The sequence below is a fragment of the Hippocampus comes genome, unplaced genomic scaffold (assembly GCF_001891065.2).
Source record: "Hippocampus comes isolate QL1 unplaced genomic scaffold, H_comes_QL1_v1.1 scaffold86, whole genome shotgun sequence".
Taxonomy (NCBI): domain Eukaryota; kingdom Metazoa; phylum Chordata; class Actinopteri; order Syngnathiformes; family Syngnathidae; genus Hippocampus; species Hippocampus comes.
The window spans coordinates 648,280-658,471 of record NW_017805882.1 but is presented as its reverse complement, the minus strand read 5'-3'; the positions used below and the strand labels follow the sequence as shown (position 1 = coordinate 658,471).

Sequence of the window (10,192 nt, the reverse complement as noted above, 5' to 3'; positions counted from 1 at the left end):
TATATATATATATATATACACATATACATGAAGAATAATATTTTACAACTATTTTACATACAGTATAATATATACACATGTAACTATTTTCTTGGACCTCATCTAAGGGCCTGACCTTTGACCTGGCCCATCTGTCCGTTTTAAAAATATGGCCCTTGACCACAAAAGTTTGTCCACTGCTCTAAATTTTCCGTAGGTGTTAATGTGGATGTGCCATGCAATTGACTGCCGACCAGTCCAGGGTGTTGCCTGCCTTTCGTCCAAGAGTCAGTTGTAATTGGCTCTAGCTCACTTACAACCCTTATGAGGATTAGGGACTATAGAAAATGGATTGATGAACGATTAATAATTACATGTACCAGAGTAGGCATTATTTGTGTTGAGGAAGTAGATTTCCTCCCGTCCATCTCCATCCACATCACAGGCCGTGACCCCAATAGCGTTCCCAGCAACATCCCTCAGAGCATAATAAGGTGAGGTACTGTCATCGACAGCAATGTTTACCAGTTTATTCTGAGTATGGTCGTATTTCAACACCAGGTTCGGCCCATTGTATCTGAAGGTAGAATGAAAATTGTGAGCAATCCAGATACAGACACACTGCCATAATTCACCAGTCAGCCTTTCAGCTTCAAACCCCTTTCACTCACCCAGCCACCACTACTTCGAGGTCGCCATCACCATCCACGTCTGTAACTGCCATCCCATAGTTGAGCTGTGTTGGATTGTGCAGCCTGTCAGTAGGAAGGATGGTCTGTGTAACTTCCTGGAACATTGGTTCACCATTCTGAGAGTGGGATTTCTCCCACAGTACGATCAGAAGGACCAACAATACTGTCGCCCGCATTTCTGTATTCTGGTGATACAAAGAGAAAGTATGAATGATCATTCTTCAGAGATGGTCACTTTACACTATTATGCCGGTCTGTCCTGCGTCCGCGACCTTGGTACCCTTCCATCATTGGTCCCTCCGTCCTTTCTCAAAAATGATCATCCTTCATCCCCGTTGACATCTTTACTTAATGCTCACATCAACCTCTGAGTATATTAGAATGATCGCCCAAGTATTAGGGATTTTAAGGTATTTTCTTCTGAACAGAGGTGCTCACTACAAAGCTTGAGAGAAACGCGTCATCCATAAAATACAACACACATGACATGTCTTGCAACATTACACAATGCTAAAGTTTGAAAAATGTGCTGAACTCTCGCATTCAAACATTGACGTTTTCATCGCATGCACGCCTGCCCGCCTCTGCCGTACTGTAGTTGGTCTATACGCCTGCCTACCTCTGCTGTAGTGAGATCAAATTGGATCACAATTATCAAATTAGATTAATGTATAAATGAAGAATCTTCATTTTTTTTCCAAAGGAGCCTCGTGCAGTCAATAAAATCAAAACAAAACACGTAACATACATTCCTACTGGCCACCTGTCAGATCTATCCGTGAGTGGAGATAAAACAGATTATGCTCAGATTTTCACCAGCGATGATGCGTGAGCGACAGATTACACAACTGTACTATATGAGGTTTATGAAAGAGTGGAACAGTTAGCCAATCAAATTCCAGGACATTGTCCAATAGCTGCCGAGCATAAATCAGATTAAATAATGCCAATTGTCGAGAATGAATAGTTTATTGTACATCGCGTTAATGAAATACAGTACAATATATCTTTTATTAAAACGTGTTTACAAGAACAAAAAAGGTTTGAGAAAGTATCGTCTCCAAAACCACCCTGCGTTTCATAACGGCTTGCGGGAACACTACTTCCCACCATCCTTTGCGTTCTGAAGACTGGCTACGTCAGTCCTGCGACAAAATCTGACGCTAATAAAAACACTGGTAGGTTTTATGTGACACCTTTCAACCTCCTCCATTGATGGAATGTAAAGTATAGAACAGCATGTCATTGATGGAAATGTGATGTGTAGAACCGAAAGTTTATGGAATGAGATTTCACTCGTGTCCTCTTCATTGCAACCTCGATGAATAGATAATTAGCTTGCAGTGTTTAGCTAGTTGTACTTAGCCCACAGTGATTATGGTGGGCATGGTCAGGGTTTTTTACAGGACAAAGTAATCGGTATTGTATTTTAATTGTGGTACTGTTACCCCCGCCAACTTGTGTCGCTGTGTTCTAGACAGACTGACAACACGACAATGGAAACGGAGCAACCAAAGAACGATAATGCTTCAGACACACCTGCGACGTCTCAGTCCAAAAAGCCAAGCCAGGCTCTTTATGTGCCAAAGAAACGAGTCAACGCACCGAAAGAGAAACCTCACATCGAGGGAGAGGTAAAACCAAGACCCAGGCCTCGCTACACGGACAAGGCTCGCAAGAATGTCAAAAACAAGAAAAACAAGGCAGCCGGAGGAGGAGATGAGAAAGAGCCTGTTGGAGTGCATGGAGTGGAGATGCAGACTGGTCATGGCCGCACTAATTCTGCTGTTGAGGTTGAGCTGCTGCAGGGGCCAGAGGAGACGACCAATGGACAGCTTGAATCGGCTGATGTTACCAATGCATCATTTCATGACGAAAAGGAACAAGAAGACAGTTGGGACACCTTATTTAACGATGATGGAGATTGTCTCAATCAGCGATTGCTTGAAGAGGTTGGTAGGTCTTTAACTAAAATGAATACAATCAAAACAAATTGTGGTAAAGTTCCTATAAAATGTTGATGGAGGATGGTCAACTGTGGTGCAGTGACCCCCCCCGTTCATGGGAAGGACATGTTCAAGACTCAGTTGTAATAAGTGAAAATAGACCATCCATTCATCAACTTTCTAATCTGATTCTCTTCACGGGGGTCGCGGGCGTGCTAGAGCCTATCCCAGCTGTTTTCGGGCATTAGTTGGTGTTTACCCCGATCTGGATGCCAGCCAGTCACAGGGCACACATAAACAAACACAACCTTCCCGCTCACACTCACACCTAGAAACAATTTTGAGTGTTCCATTAACCTGCCACACATTTTTTTGAATGTGGGAGGAACCCGGAGAAAACCCACACAGGCACGGGGAGAATATGCAAACTCCACACAGGAAGGCGGGAGCCAGAATCGAGCTCTGCACCTCTGCACTGTGAGGCTGATGTGCTAACCAGTTGGCCACGTGCTGTTCTTGGGGCATATGCCAGAGGGAAATAAATACACTATTGGCATTTTCAAATCTTTATAGATCCATTTTTAAATCCTTTTTTGGATTTCTCAAGTTTGACAGGTGTTTTGCTTTGCCCTTGGCTCAGTAGCCAGTAAAATCCGTGCAACCCCGAATGAGATGTGCAAGGATCTCTCAAGAGATTAGAAACTCACTATTTGTAGACGGACACAACCTACTCAAACAATTCACAGGTTTTGAAATTCTCTAAAAGACAACCCCTCCGTCCGTCCGTCTGTCTGTCACTGTGCATATTATCAGGGCAAACATTCAAGGGTTTTCAAACTTGAACACAATATATTAGGAGAACACTACCGGTACCTTTTTCTGAGTAGGAACTATTGTCAGCGAGTAAATGGTCTGCTCTAGTAACAGCTCAATTTCTTGACAAATATTTAAATACGGTATTTTAGAAGTATATAGACCGAACGCACACTTATGTTTTATTTGAATAGTTCAGGATCACAAATTAGGTTTTATTTGAGTAGTTCAGGATCGCAAAGGAAATTGAAGTAGCTGTCATCATCACCTTTTAATTCCTCTTCCTTATCCTCTTTTCTCCAGCTGTCTTTGAGTGAAGGTGGAAAGAAGACGTCAATCCAGGACGCCAGATTTGATTACTACAACATGCAGCGGTTTGATGATGACGACATGGACCAGAGTGAGGATGACCTTTCTCACATGATCGAGATCTACGATATTCCCCCCGAGTTTAAAACAGAGGATCTTCTCAAGTTATTTCAGGGATACCAGTATGTAAATTTCACATCATTTACACTCTCTGTCCTCACAACATTAGCTTTACCTGCATGATGTAATCCAGTGCAAGTGGTGGATCAAAAAGAGAAAGCACTGTCTGTGAGGTCATAATTTAAGAAAATGGATCAATGTGAGAGCTTTTACGGCTCTCACTGAGTAACCAACATCATAACCGAAACATTTCTCACTGCTGCTGCATCAGTTCTGTAAGCTTGTATCATGATAATCATGAAAATATGTGCAAAACTCTTGTGACAGTGTGATTAAAAACTGAGCATTACTTTAGTCATCGGTGTCCAGTAGATCTCAACAGAAAAAAAACCCATCCTGCGGAATGATGCTGTTTTTTCCTGACTCACTTAACGCTGACCAACAGTGCTTTGGATCATACATTGACTTTGTGTATGCGTTTTTTCTTTTGTTGTTGTTTTTTTTGTTTGTTTATGTTGACCTTTTTTCCCCACACACTTTTCTCTTCCATGACTTTTCAGACAGAGAGGCTTTGATATCAAGTGGATTGATGACTCACACGCTCTCGGTCTCTTTTCAAGCCCAACTGTTGGTAAGTCAAGCACGAGTAGTTCAGAGGTAACCGCTTGCAGAGGAGATACGCATCAGCCATATCGCACTGCCCTACTGAGCACATTGTTTAAAAAAAGGTGATTATTTAAGCTTTATATGTATGTATATATATATATATATTATTGTTTATTGAACATATAGAACGTACAATACAATAACAGATTGACAAAAGTGAAGGCAAGTAAAAATTATAAAAGGAAAAAATAAAGACAGACGACATCACAGTTTTATGTTCAAAGGAGTAGGAATATTGACCAGTTTATTTGACTTTTTTCATAGTTGTGTTTACCTTTTATTAAACATCAACTTTTGTATGTGAAAATAAAAGTCCTTACTTTGACTAGCATGTTCTCTCCTTGCCTGCGTGGGTTTTGTCGAGGTACCCTGGTTTCCTCCCACATTCCAAAAACATGCATGGCAGGTTGATTGGATGCTCTAAATTGTCTCGAGGTGTGAGACGGTTGCTTGCCCTGCGATTGGCTAGAAACCAGTTCAGGGCGCACCCTGCTTGCTGCCCGAAGACAGCTGGGAGAAGCTCCAGCACGCACGCGACCCTCATGAGGATAAAGCGCTTCAGCTGATGGATGGATGGATGGATGAACTTTGAATCGTAAAACAAACAAATCAATATCGATCAGTATGACATATTTTCTGTATAGCATGTTCGAGTAATGTTAAGGCAGCACTTATATTTTCGTCTGAGCATGGTTTTGAATTTGAAATGGTATTGATTACAGTTAAGCAACAGGAAACATGGATATGGATTGGTTGATCTCGGCTGAACAACCAAATGAAATTCGGTTATCTGAAATAAACATTGATCTTTGATCAACTTTATGCAACTGGAGTAAACCTCTTGAAGTTCCTCACTGGTTCTATCATGTTGTATTGGCTTTAAATATTTGCAAAGGCCATCTCTTAATTTGTATGTGACACACATTCATATATGAACTGTGTCTAGGCAGGTCCATCAAACATTTGGACTTCTGCTACTCAGGTCACCTTGGCAACAAGAGGATGCTATTTGTCTTGTTTCCAGGCAAAGTACTGTAATCAAAATGTTCATATTAAGGTAAAATACTCCATATTGTTGCCTTAAATATTGTTACATTTTTGTCAATTTTTTGGGGGGGTGAAATATAAGTTTTTTTTTTAATTGTATTCGTTTGTTTATTCATTTATTATTTTATTTATTTAGCTCGTGAGGCATTAAGATCCAAACATCCACTGATGAAGGTGCGACCACTCTCCAAATCCACTTCAGAGACGAAGGCCACCGCTCGTAGCTTCTCTGGTAGATTGACAGTACTCTTTGAGTTGTATCAGATTTCTTCTGTCATGGAAGACACGTTTTGTTTTTTTTCCTCCCATCTTTAGAGTCCCCCCTGATTGCTAAGGAGAGACCTCAGACCAGTGCAGCTCTGGCTCGCAGGCTTGTGATCGGCGCCCTTGGTGTGAAAAGCAACGTAACAAAGGAGCAGCGGGAGGCAGAGAAGAGGAAGCTCCAGGAGGCCCGAGGTAGATAAAAACCTCAGTTTATATTTGCAGGTCGGCATTTTCACACATTGGATGATTTTTCGGGCCAGGGAACATAGTCCATGTTATTCACGGAAATTTCACGGTTCCTCACCTACCATAGTCAGGTTTTCATCAAGCAACAATTCTCACAAGCATATATTTTCTTTCTGATCTGTGGGAATATCATACATAAAACTGCAGAACGCAGAGTGTTTGTATGTCCACAGTGAAAAAAAACTCATCAATAACTGATTGCTGAAGAATCCACGATTTAGCAGTGGAGCACTCGACTGCTGTAGGTAGTCCACCAGAGGGTGACAATTTTCTTTACTTCTGTCCAGGCAAAAAAAAAACAAAAAACAAAAAAAAAAAAGACCAACTCAGTGTTTGCATCATGTATCAACCTGCGTTTACCACAAGTGGGCGCTCTTCTGCCACTGAGCAAATCAAGTGCAGGGTGGCGTTGCAGGTTGGGGCAAAATGAAGTTGCTCTCTGTCCACTGCTGTGTGGCTCAAAGCAAGTCTATAATCAGGGCAGCAGCCTTTCCCTTTACAGCGGGAACTTTAAGTATATAGGCACAATAAACCACAAGTGGCTGTCCACTGAACTGCCAGCCAGGAAAAGCAAAAAAAAGCTCCTTTGTCCCTAGTATGGATGTCCTGCTGTGCTTTAGGAGCCAGTCCAGAAGTGCATCAAGTCCTGAACATTTTGTCCCCAGCCTTGCTGCCACGTGTCCTTGTGTCCACAGTCATACAGCGTGTATGGTCTTGCTCAAATCTGCGCGCAGCCATGCAGATTTGGCTTCCCAAATCATGCCAGCGTGAAAGGTTTTTCGCTATGGATAAGTCTAATTGTCCCTGTGATTTTATCCCCCAGAACAAAAGCGCCTGGCAGCCAAACAGAGGGAAGATGCTTGGGAGGGAAGGTGATTGGGGAGACAGCTTCTCCGCATTGATTCGCTTGACTCCTTTCAGGCCACGCCTGGAGACTTGAAGTCCCAAGATTATCCAAGTGTGCAGCGTTACATCACTCAAGTTTGAAGACTCATCATGTTTTTTCTTTTTTTTTTTTTTTTTTATACATGTATGCAGGGGCGGATGCTAGCCTGAGGTTACCTTACCTCAACATTTGCCTGTACTCTTGATTTTTCAAAGGCCCATTAATTCACCGAAAGCTATTGGAAACAATGTGTCTCAAGCATCCACTGATGATTTTCTGTAAAATGAAATCTTTTGCCACATGCACATGCAATTTAGATGATCGGACATAATGTTATAATCTATTTACTATTGTAGTACAATTGTAAAGAAACAATTTTAAAAAGTGAAAGTTTTATTGTTTTTTTTAACTTAAGTTGCAATGAATGTATTTCAAAATATGTCAGATTTCTTGTGTGATAAGATGGTCGTCATCACTGTCAAATTCAGTGTATGCGTGTCATTGTCCATTCGCGTAAATACTCTACTCTGTATTTTCTCTAAGCTCGTCTGCTCTGTGGTTTGAATGCTGTATGGTATATTTTTAGTTTAAAATGAGAGAGTAATGGTAGTCATGTCATGTATATAATCTCTTGTATGAGGAACCTCCCATTGACTCTTGTGAGTCACTTGAGGTGAACGTTTTCTGACAGTCATGTGGAAATATACTGAAGGGAATAAGACCATGACTGATCTTTATTTCCTGAAAAATTGATCTGTGATTTAGTATCCGTTGAGTCTGGGCTGGTGTTTGTTCATGAAAATTAACCAATCTGAAGTCTAAGGTGTTTCACGAGGAAGTTAAAAAAAAAAAGACCTTCACCTACAACCACAGAAGCTTTTCAAATAACTCAACTCTTAAGCTGGATTCAGCAAAATAGAAGGAAGAGTTGCTTATGTGTTGCTTGTTTTCATCTTAAAAAAAAAAACACCTTCAAAAAAATTATTTTAGCTTTGCTAACATCTGTGATGCAAAATACAATAAGTAGTTGGTCAATTAAAACGTTAGCACTTTAAAGCTAAACATTTGAAAGGTGATCATGCACCTTCAAATAACATTTACTTGTCTGATCCATTCTGCTCTCTCGCAGACTGAATGTCACACTGTAGATGCCACATTGCTCAATGAACTTTGTGCACTGGATGCTGTTTCACATAAACTCAACACTTGCACATTCAATGTGGGTTTTCTCAGGACTCTGTTGTTCCCAAAGCGGAAGACAAAAACATTTTATGAAAGCTAAGTACAGTCTGCTGAATTGGCACAAAAAGATTTGATGCATGGCACCCTGCCACTTATTTCAGCTGATATAACTGTTTTGAAAGTCGTGGCCTGACTTGAGGAAAAAGAAATTATAATGCCCACATTCAAGTTACATGAACTGTTTTGAGTCCAGCATGTCAATGATGGTTTTGTAGAAGGACTCATTTTTCTGGAATGAGATTTGTTCAGTTGGTTTGGGTAAACACACCCACGCACGCACACACACACGCACGCACGCACACACACACACACACACACACACACACACACACACACACACACACACACACACACACACACACACACACACACACACACACACACACACACACAAAGCCTGCACAATACAGTCTAACTCATGATGCCAATGTTCAGTTATGATATGATAGTCTTGCCTACAAAAATCACCCAGAAACATGCATCCATACTGTATAAAGTCGGGTAAAACCTAATCTGAAATTGAAGACTTCCTGTCATATCTGTCATTATTCTAATCTTAGTAATTGTAAATTGTATGGAAATGTATTACTCATATGCCATTCTTCAATGTTTTCTTGTCTCCGGTGGTTCATTCTCTTTTTACTTGCTCGGTAGAATTAAAGCAAATATAGACCAATTCTGAAATTGTCCCAAAAATAAAGAGCTGTATATCTCTGTAGCCCTCCCTAAGCTCACTCCTGCAGCTGAATCATCATCGTATGTGACCCAAAAGCTGATTCTTTGCATACAGCCCTATAAAGCATCACTCAGGAAATGTCCAGCATGCCAGCTTAGTCCTCAGTGTATTGTAGACAATACTAACTTTGATATCATGGAGCACATGAGATACGGACCCAAAGGAAGCAAACAAACAAAAAAGTTTCTTTCAATTGAAAATCCTTGTGATGTGTTTGCAAACAGTCATGCTAACCTCCACTCAGTTGCAGTAACCAGTGGCTTGTTAAAACCCGACATGGTCTGAGCTGGTTGTCATTTCACTGAAATGACCCATGTGTCAGACTTACCATCATGGGAAATTTGCCACCGTGTTTTTACGATGTCTTTTTAACTGCCGAAGGCAAGATGGCGCCCACGTAGGCAGCCGTCGGCAAGTGCTCTTCAAGAGCCTTGCTTTTTTGTTGTTTTTTTGTGGTTTTTGTGTTTTGTTTTGTCATATTGTGTTTGTTGTTACGTCGTGTGGACCTGCTGTGGATTGTTTTCAGCATTTTTTTGGCCATGACATTCATCAAAGGAGAAGAATCTGTGCTTGGTAGTTGCGCCTTCTCGGCAGCACGCATGTAACAGCACTGATTTTGATTGGGAGGAATGTCGGCACCATCTGACTGTCGTTGCTGGACAGCCCCGGGGCACTTGTGTTTTTTGCGCCTGAAATGGGCAGCATTTTTCACAGCCCCGCTTTGTTCAGCGGGAATGTCGGTGCTGTTGGACAGTCTGCGGCTGGAATGATGGATGGCTGGTGGAGCCGTCGATGGGAAAAAAGGAGCGTCAGCGCAGAGCGCCGATGCATATGTGGAACTGCGAGTCGCGACTTGGAATTGAAGCGGATTTACATGGGACAGGAGATGTGAGCCAATCTCTTTTTCGTCAATGGACGCTCCAGCTTCTCGTTTGCTTTCAAACTTAGCTTGTAGCAGACGTGTGCACATTTTTAACATGACGTCTTTGACCCACTGGTGAAAGGACACTTTGATTCGCTCCTCTTTTATCGATAACTGCTTCAAACAACAAAGTGTATGCAGAAAAGTGGTTACGATTTCACGACTGTGTGTCTTATGTGTTCTGTTGTATTATTTGTCATTTTATGTTAACTGTTCTTTTGATGGCGGCGCGGGCACCCGCAGCGGCTCCTCTCTCTCCTGAGGAAAGAAATTTCATCTGTGCTGTATGTTGCACATGTAGAACATTTGACAATAAAGTTGACA

At 41.5% G+C, this 10,192-nt stretch overlaps 2 protein-coding genes across 7 annotated transcripts in view; one reads left to right on the top strand and one right to left on the bottom strand.

Moving 5' to 3' along the window:
* The window catches only part of crtac1a (cartilage acidic protein 1a), a 6,380-nt gene extending 4,612 nt beyond the window's left edge, over positions 1 to 1,768 (bottom strand). The window contains exons 1-3 of one of the 5 annotated variants that reach the window (XM_019889278.1): positions 1,742 to 1,768; positions 651 to 856; positions 360 to 556 (exon numbers count right to left, since the gene is read on the bottom strand). In XM_019889278.1, the coding sequence (XP_019744837.1) occupies positions 360 to 556; positions 651 to 856; positions 1,742 to 1,753 (415 nt within the window). In that variant the 5' untranslated portion in view covers positions 1,754 to 1,768. Of the gene's footprint in view, positions 1 to 359; positions 557 to 650; positions 857 to 1,290; positions 1,394 to 1,419; positions 1,552 to 1,741 lie in introns of those variants that run through there. The other 4 variants (XM_019889280.1, XM_019889283.1, XM_019889281.1 and 1 more) reach the window with 4 other exon arrangements.
* A 2-nt stretch (positions 1,769 to 1,770) lies between these two features.
* On the top strand, positions 1,771 to 8,348 carry r3hcc1l (R3H domain and coiled-coil containing 1-like). 2 transcript variants are annotated; one of them, XM_019889318.1, is made up of 7 exons: positions 1,771 to 1,849; positions 2,153 to 2,623; positions 3,734 to 3,921; positions 4,420 to 4,490; positions 5,709 to 5,804; positions 5,888 to 6,028; positions 6,906 to 8,348. In XM_019889318.1, the coding sequence occupies exons 2-7, from the start codon at positions 2,168 to 2,170 to the stop codon at positions 6,956 to 6,958; spliced, it is 1,005 nt and encodes a 334-aa protein (XP_019744877.1). In that variant the 5' UTR covers positions 1,771 to 1,849; positions 2,153 to 2,167; the 3' UTR covers positions 6,959 to 8,348. The 2 variants fall into 2 exon arrangements, with proteins under 2 accessions (XP_019744877.1, XP_019744876.1); XM_019889317.1 differs by having other exon boundaries at positions 1,775 to 1,849; positions 2,149 to 2,623.
* Positions 8,349 to 10,192: the final 1,844 nt, after the last annotated feature.

Excerpts from the sequence above, each read along its gene's own strand:
- r3hcc1l (XM_019889318.1), top strand. The coding sequence starts at position 2,168 with ATGGAAACGGAGCAACCAAAGAACGATAATGCTTCAGACACACCTGCG. Across the intron at positions 3,922-4,419 it reads AAGTTATTTCAGGGATACCA|ACAGAGAGGCTTTGATATCA; the intron begins GTATGTAAATTT and ends ATGACTTTTCAG. Across the intron at positions 6,029-6,905 it reads GAAGCTCCAGGAGGCCCGAG|AACAAAAGCGCCTGGCAGCC; the intron begins GTAGATAAAAAC and ends TTTATCCCCCAG.